Here is a 16,697-nt window from a genome sequence, read left to right on the forward strand (position 1 = left end):
TCCTGAAGAAATTTCTTTACTTTCATGTTCTCGCGTTTCGTAGTGCCTTTTTATACCTGTATGTAATTCTTTTTTCTAACAGCGTGTTTTTAATAAACGTATACCACTTGCATTTAAAGTCGAGAATGTTCCAGAGTAATTTATACAAGCGCAGTCGTCTATCTTTTAAAATATCCAGTGTTTTCAAAACAATTCTATTTAAGTATTGCGCTTTGAAAAAGTGTAGGAAAGAAGATACGGGGACAGGCAGCATAATAAGTCTATATTTGTCGATTTTCCGATTTTTATATCATTTGATGGTTAAAAGAAACTAATTCTAACATAACAAATCAATTTAGTAGAAACGACGTGCTATATGCAAAGACTACGTAATTATATTAGAGAACTGCGTAATAAATCCAACAAGTTTCGTATAAAACCAATAATTAACATTGTGGCAATTAATCAACCATGAAATATTCAAAAATGGATAGATAGCAAGAACAGATATTTAATCAACTGAATCAAATAAAAAGCAATTTAGCTATTATGGAATCACTATACGTACCGGTGATTATGAAAGTGGCCCAAGTGAAGAATCAGAAAAAACAAGTTTATCGTTTATTTTGCGTCACATCTACGTACATTACGATAATCTGAAAAATATCATCTTAGCGAAGAAGTAGAAATAGAACCGCCGGATTGAGTTTGTTGTTGCGTCGTTGAGCAAAAATTCAGTTCGTTAATCGCAAAATTTTAAATATCATTGAACGAGAAATACGCATATGGCATGTATCACTTTCGTAATCACCGACACATACAGACGTCGTTACAATGAATTTTTAAACCGGTGTCCCATAAAGATAAAATAAAACATAGAGGTATAATTTATCGCACTTCCTCCCTACCATCTTCCTCCCCACGATTATCGCACGAAAAAAACGTTCTGTTTTTAATTTTCCTTAGATTCGAATCGTTTACATTTCCAAGTAATTTTAATTCGAGGCATTTTCTTGAATTTAGGTCTGCCAGTACACAATGCACGCACTATAGCGTGTATAGATGTACCTTCGCATGCGGAGACTTCAATGCTGGCAACAGCCAGAAATTTATCGGGTTTTAATAAGTACAAATTGCGGCGGGTGGTTGTGTAACCGCCGTGCTTCGATGCATCCTGCGTCGGATGTACGCTATTTTGTAATCATGAGCAGAGCAATGTTTATAGCGATTCTGAATGGGAGAAGGGGAGGGGATCTTGCACGGATCTCGCGCGATACACGCTTATTAAGGTGCGCGTTTCGTAATACTCCTGGAAAAAAACATTACTGTCTTTTTTCTCGCTCTTTTTTTTCTCTTCCGTTATGTGGGCGAGTTTTCAAGAAGCGTCCCGCTACCGGAAGCTTCTGGAAACTCGATTCAGCCACGAGACTCGTAATCAACATTCGTGGCCATTGATAAACATGCACTGTCGCATCCGAACGAGGATTTCGTTCTCGATCGATTCCATCGAACGTCATAAATTATCTTACGAAGGTGATTTTTGGTCGAGTCTACCGTACGAGGAAAACAATGTTACAGGGAAAAAGAATAATTCCCGATTGACTTGATCGAACAAATAATTGATCGAATAATTCTATTGAATAGGAAATTTTTCCTACGAGAGAAACATAATTTTCGAGCAATCTTATAGAATAAAACGACCCGTCCTGTAGAGAAAAAAATAATCCTGCGGTCAATTTGATTTAGGCAGAAAGATTACCGTGTAAAAAATTGTACCGGAAAAGCAATCTTAAAAGAAGGCATGACGATCGAATTAACAGATAAATCATCCCGTATAAAGGAATGTTCAATCGTTCGAACTGATCAAAAACAAGCTATCCCACAAAGAAGAAAAGAAAAAATCGAGGCGGAATTACGTTAAGATTTATATATATATATAAGGTACGTATTACGTATGTGTTTAAATTTGACAGATTAAAGACAAGGAAAGAGAAAAAAGTAAAATATGCATATAATTTTTTCCTGTATAATAAAATAAAACATCGATCGTTTTAACGAAGAGGCGTGTATCTCAAAACCATGAAGCACTTTTTCGTTGACACCTGCCTGTCGGAACGATATGTGTAATTTATTTGGCCGTAGGCAAACTTCCAGGGGAGTATCCGACCGCATCATCATGCTTCCATCATCTATTCGATCGAAACACCAAGCTCTCTTTTTTTTCTTTTCTTTCTTTTAATTTATTTCGGCGCCGAAGCTTTTTTTCTTTTGCTCTTTTCCCCATTCCGCTATGTCGATAGTGTTCTCAGCCATATGGATCCGCGCGTATTCGTTTCTTCGAAACGCCAATGCTCTTGACTTTCAATCTTCTTCTCTTATACAGATACCACTGTTATTATTGCCCGCCACGGAAGAATGATTTCATATTTAATCAGGTACCCGCCTACGTTTCTTTTTCTACGCAACTGTCACTTTTTCTCTCCCCTCTTTTTTCTTCTTTTTATCCGAGCGAATCCGTGCAAGTGAAACGGTTTTGACATTGATTTCTAGCGTAGCAACTTCGTTAACCTACATCCTGGCTAGAAACCAATTCGTGACGTTTCGTTTTCTCAGCGACTTTCTTAAACAATGACACCCTGAACGTTTACACGATTTGCTTCCAAATTATTGACGAGGCCGTGGAACGAACAAAGCTTACGTATTCTGACGATCATCGTACTAAATAAAAATATATAGCGCTCGATACTCCGCGCTTTTTATCTATCGAAATTATCATAATATTTACATTACGCCAGATAAAGTGAATTATGTTACGGCTATTTGGTTTATCGCCGTTGTTAAACAAAAGGATCATTTACAAAACTTATTAGAAAATTGAAAATAGGTAATACCGGGTAGGTAATTTTCATAAGGTAGACAAATTTCGAACGATCGAGGCTTCGACGGATGTGTTGATGTTAAATAAAATCGGAAAGATGGCAGTGAATGGATCAATAGAACGTCAACTATCTTGTTTTCCTTCTTTTTCTTCAGTCTGAAGGTTGCAATTTAAATGCAGATGCTACGATACGTGTGTAGCGAAAAAAAAGTCTAAAAAATTTCAATTCACCGCACAGACCAACGGAAACAAAGACTTCGCTTCTTTTTTTGGTTTAGTTTGGAATTTATAATTATATCACAGGTGTTATGAGGTATTAGTCACGATGCAGAAAATAAAATTAACAATCGAAATACAGTGATTTATAGGAGTTTGTTAAAACCACGAGGTTTCTGCTCTCGTCCATTCAGTTCGTAGTACGTTTCATAATTTCATTCTGGGCTCGACATAAATTAATAATTACAACTCATTGTCCTTATTGATTGACGTCGTTGTTCATATCACGTGGAGAAACATTTTCTTTGAGAGAAATATAAAAATACATGCAGTGGCTGAGGCAAAACACATACCGTAGAAAACTTTTACCAAATATTGTATGCGTTATATAACACATTTTCAAATGTTATTAGTACTATAATGATGCCCGACTATCATGCTTTTTACGCTAACTTTCCAAATAATTTCGTGAGTCAGTATGTGTATTTTTGTTTACAGTTTTCTCGAGGCATTTGCAAGGAAGGAAAGAAAAAAATGCTAAACAAACATAAAATAAAATTATTTCTAGTCGATCATTGTATCTATAGGCACTGAACGATCCTCAGCACTCAAACATTGATTTAAATTATACGAGCAAATACGAAATGTTAATTAAGGGAATATAAATTTCGTCTTGTGTCCACAACTTAGAACAACGTGCCGAACGTCTTAGATAAAGATATCTTTCTCTAAAGCAAATCGCGATAGAAATCTTTTTTCGGATAATTTAATCGATAGTTTAATGTTCTACGTACGTCATTGATCGTGCATGATCGACTTTATCGTTCCATTTGTTCCCTGTCTATTTACGTTTCGTATTGTGCTTATCCGAAAGGCAAGCAGCTATGAGTCGTGGCAATGACTCATGGACGGTGACAATTTTTTTCTTAAATAACAAGAGTTCAATAACATTTGCTGTGTATAAATTACACGAACCTTGTCTATTCTTTCAGTCGAATATTGAATGGTCTCTTGAGTTAGAGCCACTTAAAGTTGATGTACTAAATGGGATAAAAAGAAGAGAATAAATAAAAATTTGTCGAATGTAATGAAATTAAAATTCCTTTCAGCGTCGAAGCTACGTACCATTTTCACCCTGTGTATCTCATTGTCACTTTAAACCTCTAATCGCTTGATAAACGAAGATGTCAGAAACTGAGCTCTTATCTCATAATTTGCGAACGCGATACACGTGCAAGGCGTTTGTATAATCCTGATAAACGTAAAGTGCCGTTGAATTCCAACTGACTATGCCCTCGAGCATAAGAATATAAGCGTGTATGTGTGTGTGTATGCACGTGTATCGTACATTATTAAATTAATTTGACGTCCTAATTTCAGATAAATACTCGAATGCATACTTCAATTCGAATTTGTACTCTTATCGATACATTTTACGTGAACTGCTGTGAATTCTAAGAATAAGCGAAAACGTAATCTAAATTTTTTAAAGACTTATAACGTTTATTTATGAAACTAGTGCAGGCATCGTTAAAGGCTTGTCTTGTCCGATAATAATTTTTGCCCGGCGATACGTCAATAATTCTTCGAAAACTTGAAACTACGTTTTTACAAAATAAAAATAGAGATTTTCATAGTGTTAGCTATTTCATAAATTTTTCAAACCATTCTTTTTTCATTATTTTTTTTTTTTTTTTTTTACATTGAAAGAATACAAAATCGTACAGTATCGTTCGGAACTGAATTGAGGATACGAGCAACGACATCGAACGACGGAAACGGAAAAATACAGAGTTTCACCGGTTATTTCGTTAATCATCCATCTTAGAAGCGAGTCGATATTTGTTTAACTTGAAGTAATACTCAAGGTATACTAGCCTTGCAGAAGCTTCGAGTGTTTTCTCAACAATAAACCTAAGGCTAGCCCGTGTTAAATGATAAAGAGGATTTCATGAAGCCTGATTCACGGATATCAAATATTGACGTTAAGACAAAACCGATCCGGCAGCCAGTTTTCCCAAATGCGATTATGTCTTGACGTTGTTCACCGTTCAAGTTCGCCATGGATATACACATACCTAATGAAATCTTTTAAACGGAGGGTATCATCAGTATCGCGACGTATAATTTGCTTTGAGTCCCACACGTGATTTTAAGAAGCTGTTATATGCGTCTAAACTCTTATATGGTCGTTCGAAGACGACACAGCTTATAGCCCTGGAGGATTACGAGCCTTATCGAACTTCTAATTTAAATGCAAAATATATATTCCTACATCCTTAAAGAGTCGAGGATCGATTATAAATGCATAGAAAGTAATTCTTTCTGATGCCACACGTGTAAAAATCGTTGAACGCTTTGCATAATGAAAGTCTTATAATTATAACGAGTTCTAAAGCAAGAAAATCTAGCAAGGGATGGATATGTTGTTGGTTGATGTAATAACTAGAAAATAATTCTTCGATATTCTTAGAAATCATAAAACGTACGTTAAATAGTAATTTATCGACTATCGAGGCAAAAGGAATGAAACATACACGTGTTAAACTCGAGCCGAGTCGTGTGGTTACTAATTACAAATAATTAGTAAATGATTTTTCAAACTCGTGCCTGCATTTATATTTCGTCATACTGAATCGTTGATTCACACTACCCAATAAATCGTCAATCGTAACGACCGTGAAAAAAGCGTACAATGGCTCGCAAAAGTATACTTGAATACTCCGTCATAGAAAACTTTTATTGTGGCCTGTATTGTATGTGTTACGTGAAACATTTTCAAATTTCATCGGCATCGTAATAAGACAAGACTGTTAAGATTATATTGGTGAAATTTGAAACTAATCTGAAAACGTATAGAAAAATTAGAAAATATTTACTGCAAGCAATTACTGCAATTTATCGATGGTCCACCGAATATTGAAACTTAATAATATAACTGGCTGTTTAAATACTTTCCTGATCTCTGCGAGATATACACTTATACTGAATATGTACGTTTTTCTGATTCGTTGCAAAATTTACCAATATAACGACGATAGTCTTTATTTATGATCTTAATGAAGTTTGCAAATTTTTCGTACATAAACAAACAATGTACTCATATACTATCTCAATAAGTACGAATACTTTCGCGAGCTACTGTACATACCACATAATGAGCGTGGCTACCTATTGCACTTGAGTCATTCAGCTTTGAATTGTCAATGATAAATAACGCGAATGCAATATTTCAACATTATCATTATTATCCTGAAGAATTTCTTATTTTATATTTGCTTCTTGTGTATGGAACAGAATGTTCGAATAGCGACGATAAATTTATCATTACGACTTACTATGAGTGACAGCCGATATTTTTTATATAGCCGATATTAATTTCCAGTCGAAGCAATGGTAAAAAATTAAAGGTCGACACATAGAGAATGGAAAGTTGCATTATGATGCCTTTTGGATCAATGGCGCGTATACGACCACGTTGACACTTACCTCGACAGAGGATCGACGAACAGGGCGACGATGATCACGGCGATGATTACACAAGTTAGATAAATCGCAGAAATTTCGTAGATCTCAGATTCTGGAGGACGATCCAGAGTCTCGTGGGCTCCGTTCCCGAGGACGCAAAAGTCTGCTCCACAGAACTTGATTTTGTTCCAATTCGTGGTACGGTTCCCGCCACCGCCGAACTCTTCTCCGGTGAGTACTTGGAATTCAAACAAATAGAGAAGTTTTGATTAGAGAAAGAGATATAGATACAACAATATCGCTGAAAATGATGATAAAGTTTGATTGGGGAGCAATGGTTTGAGCAGATCTGGAGAACAAATGATATTTGCTTGTTAAATGTGATTTGATTATCAAAACGATTAAATAATTAATAATTATAATTAAATTATGAAATAAATGAATATCTATGTATATAATATGTATATATCACAAGGAAGATATAATTATATTTTATGTTCTTTATTTGTGCAACCATTTTCTTCTTTCGTGTTTTTTTTTAGAAACTTGAATAGTTTTATAATCATTTCGTTATTCATGCTTGCAAGTACTCGTACTTCTCTTAAACTGTTCTTGAGAATTCCATATATTATTGAGGATCATATTTCAAGTTTATTATTCACGTGCATAACTATTTCTCTCCTTTGTTTATTCATCTGTAATTTTGTCATCTTGTAAAAATCTAACACACACAGTTGGTCGACTAAATATTCGACAAATATTAAATGCCAGGTACGTCACATAGAATTCCTTCAGAAACATAAGCAAAGGAATGAGACCTTAAGCAAAATGCATCTTATCTCTTCAAACATAAATCTCCCAACAACTTATCAAGATCCTGTTCAACTTTGCAAGACAATCGAATGATATGTATGCTACTATTTATGCATTTGATTACAATCTATTAACGACCCGTGTCACATACATATATTCTCCAGGGTAGATAAAAAAATTGAACAAGATACGAGTGCTGTGATAAGAGCAAAAAGGTTAAAGAATAATCGAAAAGTTTCAACGAAGTCATCGTCAAATAGAAACAAATTGTACGAGTTCTACCATGTCGAAGTTAATGGCAGAAAAAGTCCAGCATTTTCTTCGCTAGTTCGTATCACGATCAACCTCGCTCATCGAACATGCAAATATCGTGTTAAGCGGCGGTTATACGACATCAGAGCGAAACGTATCCACATATTCTGGAATTTACATTGGCCAATCCATGTACGCGGTCATCGGACGGCGAACGACAGGAACTTTCACCGAAGCGTCGTTGATAATATCATAGTATGTTTACAATGTCTCCCACCTTCGTTTCCGATTGTCCGCAAGTCCTACTTATCAACTTGTAATATATTCAACTGTGACGTGTGTGCAGGCCCGTGTATGTATACGTTGTTGGAATGCAATTTTCTTGGCGAACAAAGTTCACGAATTTAAAGAGCGCTGCCATTTAAATGTTACACTAATTTTCTCGGTTACTTGAGCGACGAATACAGAGATCGAGAGTATTTGTACGTATTTATGGAGATTTGTAGACATGTGCCAGGTGTTTAATGTTCGAGTTGTTGAACCAGAGCCAAGTAAATTTGAAAGAATGTACGGCTACTATTTGGATGAAATACTAAATGGCGAGAAGATTCAGACAATCCTTTCCTAGATGTATGTGTAGGATTTAAATATGTACTAGTATCCATCCAGGAGAATAGAAAGTACTTAATCAACGTAGTAATCAAAATGTAACTTCATCTCTTGATTTGTGATTCAGAGGAGTTAAATTGTAACAATGAAAAATGAAAAATGGAAAATGTTTATGACATATTTATGATGAAAAAACGAATGAATAAAACAAATGGATTAATATTTATAATTATAAATACATATATAATATAGTATAAATCAAAGGCAGATATATCGAACGTATTTTAGTATAAATAAGAAAGCGAAATCTCTATGGTATCTTCTTATATTAGTGATACCCCCTAATTACGGTATAATATTATATTTTCTCTTGCGTTCCTATAATTAACCTATTTCCAAATCATCTTTTCTACATTTGCATTCAACCTAATGCCCTTTACTCCAAAAGAGATACATTTTGGATTGCACGTTGACTAAGCATATCTCACATCTTCCAGTAGAAACATTAAACGACTAAAGTGTAGTTTGTACGGGGAAATATATTAAGACATTAGGGAAATGTAGCGTCGTTGAAGTGTTTCGATTAATTTTCCGGAGAACTTGAGAAATGTACCTATGAACAACGTAACGATGAGAGGCTGTAAATATGTACTTGTATACATCTTCATCAAAGGCATTCCTTTAATGCACGACGATCAGAATACAAGTAATAGTTTCTGATTGAACGTAAACCATCAGAACACATAAATTAAACGTAATTAAGGAACGTGTGTTTATAAAGAATTATGTATTCGCAATAGAATGAGTCACTGTCTTGCTTTTTGTCCGGTTATACATTGTTTCACGGATATGTTCATCGCGTTTCGATTATCGTGCACGTGTCTATCATGCTTCGAAGTATAGGTTTTACTCTACTCTAGTGTTTATATACTATGTTGCAGAACATACCTGCTAGCAAAATCAAGCAATCGAGAGTTCCTATGTTCCTATCGCGAGACACCACGATCCACGGAGTACATTTTCAACAGCGCATACTCTCCAAACAGTCTCAAAGATATCGGAAGAAACTGGATGAAAACAGGTTTCAGCAACGAGGCGCGCCTATAGTTCGTTCGAAATCAATCGTCCACTCAAGGCCGTCAACACGTAATCCCCTCCTTATTCCATTCAATTACAATAGAACTCCATTTATCTGAATACCACTTAGTAGAAAGAGATGTTATTTAGTGTTCGTTGAACGTATTCGTTGCTACTGACGTATACGTCGTGTCGATCTAATTATCATTCAACCCATCAAGGGCCAACGTTGCATTAACATTTAATTTGCAATTTTTTTGCATCGATTAATTTACGCTATCCAATTGCTTCTTAACATTATGGCTATGAAGGTTAACAGATAGCAACAGTTAAGAATTAAATGATCTCTTGAAAACTGAATCCTCTGATCTATATATAAACTTCTATTAATTGAACGGAAAATAAAAGGACAGCATATAGAAATATCGATTAGAGATAGATGACACGTGATGGTAGATAAAACACGTTCTATTGTGTCTTATACATTAAACGGGAAAAAAGGATCGTTACAACTTTGTCAATAATAATACATATGTACATGTGAAATCTTGAGAAGGTTGAACGATCTTATGTAAACAAAAAATCAATATCAAAAGAAGAGAAAGGAAAAAATGGAGCGGGAAAAGAGAAGAAAGGTCAAGTGAACCATCGTTTGTTTACCTGAAACGTATCTGCCGTGAAGACAGGAGCGGGTCGCGCGTGCAGAGCTAAGCGGAGTAAACGGAAGTGCCGTTGCCCGCCGGAGAGGAAGAGCCGATCGCTCGATCGAACGGTTCGAATCATAGAAAACAGTTAAATCGCGCGCTACCGCCGCCCAAGTATCAGGGAATGCGTACGAGGTGGTACGGAAACCGACTATCACAGGTTTATACCGGATAAATCTTGTTTCTTCCCGCGTGCAAAGTGTTCTCCATCGCTGTTCCTCGAACGTTCCTATCTTTCTCGGCGAGTCTCTCGATGTTGTCAGTCAGAACCGCTCGAAACCCGAGTGTGTCCATGGAGAACGTTAGCAGTTAGCAGCAAGCGCGAGAGTTGTCGTGTCGTCGATCTCGCGCCAACCTATCGACCAGCCAGCCAGTAAACTAACCAACCAGCCAGGCAACTAGTCAGCCAGTAAGGGAAAGGACCGAATATTTGGCCCGACAAGTCTGACTACGCACGCGTTATTACTGCTACACACACCATGCGTGTATTGTGTACTGTACATTCCTATCGTACATTCCTGTTTCATAAATATTAGAACGCTTACGAAGAGTTGCAGTGGCTCACGAAAGTATTTGAATACTTGTCATAGAAAACTTGTACGTGCATATCGTGTGTGTTATACGAAAAATTTGGAAATTTCATTAACTCTGTAACTAGACACGAGTGTCTAGATTATATTTTATTTGTCAAATTTTGTTATTAGAATATATACAACGAACGTACAGTTTGTAAGAATATGAGTGAAAGAAATAGTGAGGAAAAGAGTAACGAACGAATCCTTGGCATTCCCTTTCACGGTCACAAGTTTAAAATATGGGATTTAGTAATGGAAACTGACTGAAAACAATTGCAAACGAAATGCCGCGTTTATACAATATCGATCATCATTGGATTCACTTTCGCTAATTTCACGAATTTTCTCAATAATCTAATATTTATGGACAGGAGTGTATGTGCGTGCGTCGCAATCGTGCGTTGTTTACGAAGCAGCGTGATCTCACGAGTGTTTCGCACTTGATGAGGCCATCTGTTCAGACATAGTAGATAATAATTAGGTATCAGCAGCGACAGGTAAGTTTCGTACGTTGGCAGATACGGGAAGATAGAGAATGAAGAGTCGAATGATTACCAAATTTATGAGGGACAAAATAATATTGACACCGATTTCGCGTGGCCTTGACAACCTTCTCTAAGAATCGTTCATCCGAAACGACTTCAACGACTTTGAAGGTCCTCTGATCAGATGGGCATCAACAATTTACATTTTAAATGCTTCTCAGAAAGGAACTTTTGGGCATGTATTACAAAAGATTAATTTATACCGTGAATGAATAGAAGTAGAACGAAGGTATCTATAATTCGAGATATTCGTTTTCTGGTTTTCTTTTTTTATCTTGGATAGGACATTCGGTAAACGTTCGAGGGAATTTTGAGCCGGATGAAGTTCGTGCATATTCGATGAGGAAGACTCTGTTTAACCTAACGGTACGGTTAATTAGAGCTGATTTATAGTATTGATGGGTAGCTCGTGGTATGTTTTCTACTGGATTTCCTTATGCTACTGCTTCGGTGAATCTATATGCTTTAACGCAGTCTAACAATTTTGCTATCCTATGAGTTACTACTCAACGATAATTCAGGTTTTAAAACACCTATTGACTACGTAATTCCGTTCTATTCGACTTATCGTCCTCATTTTGCACCATTAGCTTTGCAACAAATTTCTCTAATATGCTAATCGATGTGTGAGCCTGGCTTTCAAAGTAATTTTTATAGATTTATCTATGGCAGATATTCGTTATATCGATCGTTAATAAGAATATGATATTAACGATTATAATAAAGATCGTTCGATGTTGATCGTTAATAAGGATAGGAAATTTCATTTCAATAAGCTGCCTCTTATACGACTTCGTTTTAAATAAATTCCTAAATAACAATTATTATTTTATTGAGATTCGATCACCGACTATCGTCATTGAGTATGTGAATGTTGGTTATAGTAATGATAAACGACGTTGACATTGAGAACGATGGATTCCGCTATATTAACCTCTCACTATACCATGAGTTCATTCAATGTTATCCAGAAGAAAAAACTAAAATCCTTCAAACATCCTCCTTTCTTTCCATTTTTTACATACATGTGCCTTTACGTAATATAAGACAAATAAAAAAAATTTCTACATCTTCCATATAAGCTTGACGCAAGTCAAATAAAAAAAAATTCCTACAACAAATTTAGCGCAAGTCAAATAGTCGAAAATTCGAATTTCTACGCAGTACTCTTCCAAATACAAGTCGAATAGAAAATTTCCGAGCTTCCAAAATTTTAAAATGAGATAGAACGAAATAAACGAAATTCCCTGAGCTTTAAATTAAACAACATTATATTTAAACAAAAAAAAAAAAAAAAAGAAAAAAGCAAAACTTAACAACGAAAGAATAAAAAGTTGCTTGAGCTCTAAGGTTTCAGAATAAAACAGCACAATACATATTTAACCAAAGAGAAATGAAAACAAGAGAAAAAGTAAAAATAAATAAGGCCACCACTTACCAAGCGACGACACGAGGTTTCCCCAGAGTTCAGCAGTCTGCCAGGCAAGGAAGAAGAACCCGAAAAACCTGACGACGATGGCGTCAACCGGCTGATCGGTGAGTTTCGCGTAGACGCCACCGACCTGCGTGAGATAGGTAGCTTTGGCAGCCCACATGGGTGCGGCACCCAAACCAAGAAGCACGCCAGCCGGTACCAAGGTATAAAATTTTGGATAGAACTGCGAGCCGATGTACGGTGCGTAGCACAGCATCGATACGCATAACGTCCATTTCACGGTGAGCCTTTTGATAACGAAGGTTGGCACGAAGATACATGATAGTACCAAAGCCGCGTATATCGCTGATAGGGACACGGTGCCTAAACCATCACTGGCATTGATAGACGATTGTAGATTCGCTGTGCCTTGAAACGCGGTGAACTGCACCATAAATGCTACGGATACGGTGCTAATGTTCTTTAAGATCCGCCATTTCTCGCCGCGGGAGAGCTTGAACTTTCTGGACTGGGTATCGTCGTCCGTGGACGATAATTGCGGTGGTTTCTGCGGCTCAGGAGGTATACCATCGTTACCATCGTCCTTGTAACCCTCGTTCCTGTAACCGACACCACTCACGGTCACCGTGTACACGGTTTCATCGCCACCGCCACCTCCACCATCTCCACCGCCACCGCCACCAACACTTCTGGTACCGTCGTGTTGTGAGGCTACCATTCTACGTGTTTGCTACCTGCAACATTATTAATTAATTGATTGTTAATATACTTCGTCTGGGATAGATTCTAATTTGATAGAAAGTGATTTTTATATCGGAGAAAGAAGAGGGAAAATGTTGATTGTATAAGATTGGTGAGGGTACAACTGTTGGACGAAGATGAATTTATGTGTAATTTATTATTAAATATATTTAATTATTTAATGTTTGTATTAGTTGTATTAGACTGCATTCTTTTAATCCGTTATACTAACATACTTTGGTATATCCGATTTGATAGAGACAGATTCTTACATTTGAGAGACAAGATAAAGATGGTTGCATAACAGACTGATGAGCAAGCAGTTTTTTAGACGAAGATGAATTTACATGTATACGATTTATAGTATCGATATTTACATGTAATATTGACATTTGTATCGGTTGATTGTACGTGCAATATGGTAGTTTGGTGAGTATCGATACATCGGATTTACTCTATTATATTTTTACTATTTTGTATATATTTAGTGTACTCTATATATTTATACATTTCCAAAAATTGAATGTACGTGTGGAATTGTAAAAAAACGAAAATTGCTTCAAAGTTCGATATCACTGTGAAATAATATTGTGTTCGATTATTCAAATGTTTACCATTCCCTACCTAACATTTTCAAAGAAACAGACCCTCGCCAAAAAAAAAGGAAAGATTCCTTTCCCTTTCAACACGACCATAAGATACTCCTCCGGGACAACCGTAGGAATAAAATCTAAAATGCCAAGATTTATCGAGAGAAATATTTCAACCAATGTTATATATCTAAGAAAAGCATCTGAAGAAGACAAGATATTGGAGGCGCAGAACGAACGCCTCGTATATTACGAGCTGATAGTTATGGACGGTGGCGCGCGTACAACATCGCGTATTTCTGTAAAAGCGATTTATAACGGGCCGTTCATTGGTATGAAGGGGCGTGCGAAGACCTCGTCACGGATCGTGCAGTTTAAAGGGAATCCTTTCCTTTTTCCTCCTCTTTTCCCTTCGTCCTCTCCCTCCCTCTCTTTCTCTCTCTCTCCTCTCTCTCTCTCATTCTTTTTTCCATTTGGAAAGGCCTTATTGAAGCCGTTCGCGAATCACGTTCCAGTTGCGCTTGTAAATTCGTTTGTCGTCGATGTAATCGATGGGAATGCGTGACCGGCCGCACAATGCTGTGACACGTGTCGCACGGCGTGCATCGCAATTAACCGGCGCTCGCAATACCTTCACCTCGTTCGCTAACTCTTTCTGCGCCCTGTCTGCCCCCCACCTACGCCAAATCTTCGTTTCATTCGCAGCGTTTCTCAAACTTGCTTACTTTCTTCCGCGCCAGAAAACGTTCCACGACCCCGCTTGTTTACGACCAAGTGATACCGGTGGAAACCTCCAGAAGCTTAAAGAGCAATTTCACTCGCGGTTGGAGCGGAATATTCGATGATCGTGCGTGACCATTACAAATAATGGCACACAGCTCTGACGACTTTTTAAGCACGATATCGTTGGCTATATGATGTACATGCTTTAAATAGTTGCCGCAATGAATTTGAATTAGGCAAGCGGCAGCGGAATAGAGAGGATCGAGAGTGAGATTGATTAATCCTGCTGCGTTCTTTGGGTCATTCTCGAAGGCTCGGAAAAAGATCTTTTCTTCTCGTAGGAAATACGCGAAGTAATATGTTTCGATTTTATGGTAACATTTTTCTTAGCATATTACTCGGATTGATATGGCCATCTATGACCCAATGGATTATCCAACCAATTACAAATATTCATTCCAATTAAAAATCAAGAAAGATAAAAAGCTAATTTTAATGTTAAAAGATGAATATCATTGAGAGATTTTCTTAGAAGGATTGTGTCATATTATGTATATAGAAACATTATGTAAATATAATAAATTGCTTGGGAATGTCTTTATGCAGACGGTTAGAGAATTGGAACCCAAATGTAGTTTTGTTTCGCTTGTCAAATATTATAATTAACCTGTGGATCTTCGTAGTATTCTTTATATTTTCGTAGAAAAAATATCTCCTGCTATTTTATACTAATGAAGCGTATTTCTATTTCCAGATACTTTTAAGATTTACTCTCTTTAATCAAGGTTATCGTACATTAATGTATCTCGTTTTAAATCACTTGAATCGTAAATTATATCTAAAGTTTTCAGAAAAAAACTACTTCAATAAATCGTATACACTCGTCTTCGCCTGATATGTAAAGACGATGTTAATAATATGCAAAAGCTGAAAAATTTTAAAGCAATAGAATCGCGATAATCCACGCGCGGGAACATATAGAAGAATAAATAAACCTTGGTTTCATTGTGATCGTTCATCAAGATCAACGCAACGTTCGCAGAAGGCTATCGTACGTATTAATAAACGACGGAAAACCTGTCAACTATAGCAAAAACCTTTCCCGCCATTTCGAAAGGTCGCGTTTCCTTGTATCAGACGAGTAAAACGCGGATAAAACGCGAGGCTCGCGTTCCTTTCCAATCGGGAACGTTCTTTTCTTTTTCTTCCTCCTTTTTTTCATTCTTCAGCGAAAGACAAAGCCACGGAAAAGCAAGACGAAAAGACATAACTAATCTTTCTGTTGCATAACAAGAATACCGCCGTACCAAGCGAGCGCGCGATACGAGAATTCTTCGTTTCGTCCTTCGAGAAAACATGTTCCAAAGAGAAAACATATGAGAATTGTTTTTTGTTGAAATACACGGTTATCGTGCGACATACGCATTAGAAGATGAGAATATTTTGTGAATTAAAGCTGCAATAATTATCGTGTAAGGATCTATATTATTATCAGTAAATATGATTTAGATTAATTGAAGATATAAAATTTTTAATTAGAGTATTTATTTTATTCGATTAACGGCCGCCTCTGATCAACTTGATAAATTTCAATGAAGTATGGATTATTCCAGTAAATCTTATTACTATGATTACATAACGTAATTAAGTCAATAAAAATGATGCAAACTGAAGAGATCGAAAAATTGAAACACCTCTGTACCTCGTTTTATTAAATAAAATTTTAATAAGATTAATTTATTTTTACTAGAATATTATCGATGTTTAATTACCATACCAAATTGGGTAATTAATACCAAAGATTCTTAATAAATTTTATTAATTTCGATAATAAAATATTTAAGACAATTTCACTGCAAAAAAAATTCTATAAACGCAGCAAGCACGATTAAAAATCAATGTGAATTCCCAAAGAGAAACTACAATTCCTTCCGAAAGCAAAGGGGCGCCACGTGGCGTTTACACATCACGTCAAAGAATATACTTATACTCGTAAAAAAATCGGTAATTTGGTATGCGTAATTAAGCGTCGTGGTACGTGTAGTAAATACACATAACTGAATTCCCACTTTTATATCGGTAGCACAGAAAC

The 16,697-nt window shown here is 36.4% G+C and overlaps 1 protein-coding gene across 3 annotated transcripts in view; it reads right to left on the minus strand.

Annotated features, from left to right (window-relative positions):
* The window catches only part of LOC100652202 (UNC93-like protein), a 55,337-nt gene that overhangs the window by 27,441 nt on the left and 11,199 nt on the right, over window positions 1-16,697 (minus strand). For all 3 annotated transcript variants that reach the window (XM_003398924.4, XM_048410352.1, XM_012313739.3), the window contains exons 2-3: window positions 12,555-13,285; window positions 6,563-6,779 (exon numbers count right to left, since the gene is read on the minus strand). In XM_003398924.4, the coding sequence (XP_003398972.1) occupies window positions 6,563-6,779; window positions 12,555-13,269 (932 nt within the window). In that variant the 5' untranslated portion in view covers window positions 13,270-13,285. The remainder of the gene's footprint in view (window positions 1-6,562; window positions 6,780-12,554; window positions 13,286-16,697) is intronic.

This window comes from Bombus terrestris, chromosome 11 (genome assembly GCF_910591885.1).
Source record: "Bombus terrestris chromosome 11, iyBomTerr1.2, whole genome shotgun sequence".
Lineage (NCBI taxonomy): Eukaryota > Metazoa > Arthropoda > Insecta > Hymenoptera > Apidae > Bombus > Bombus terrestris.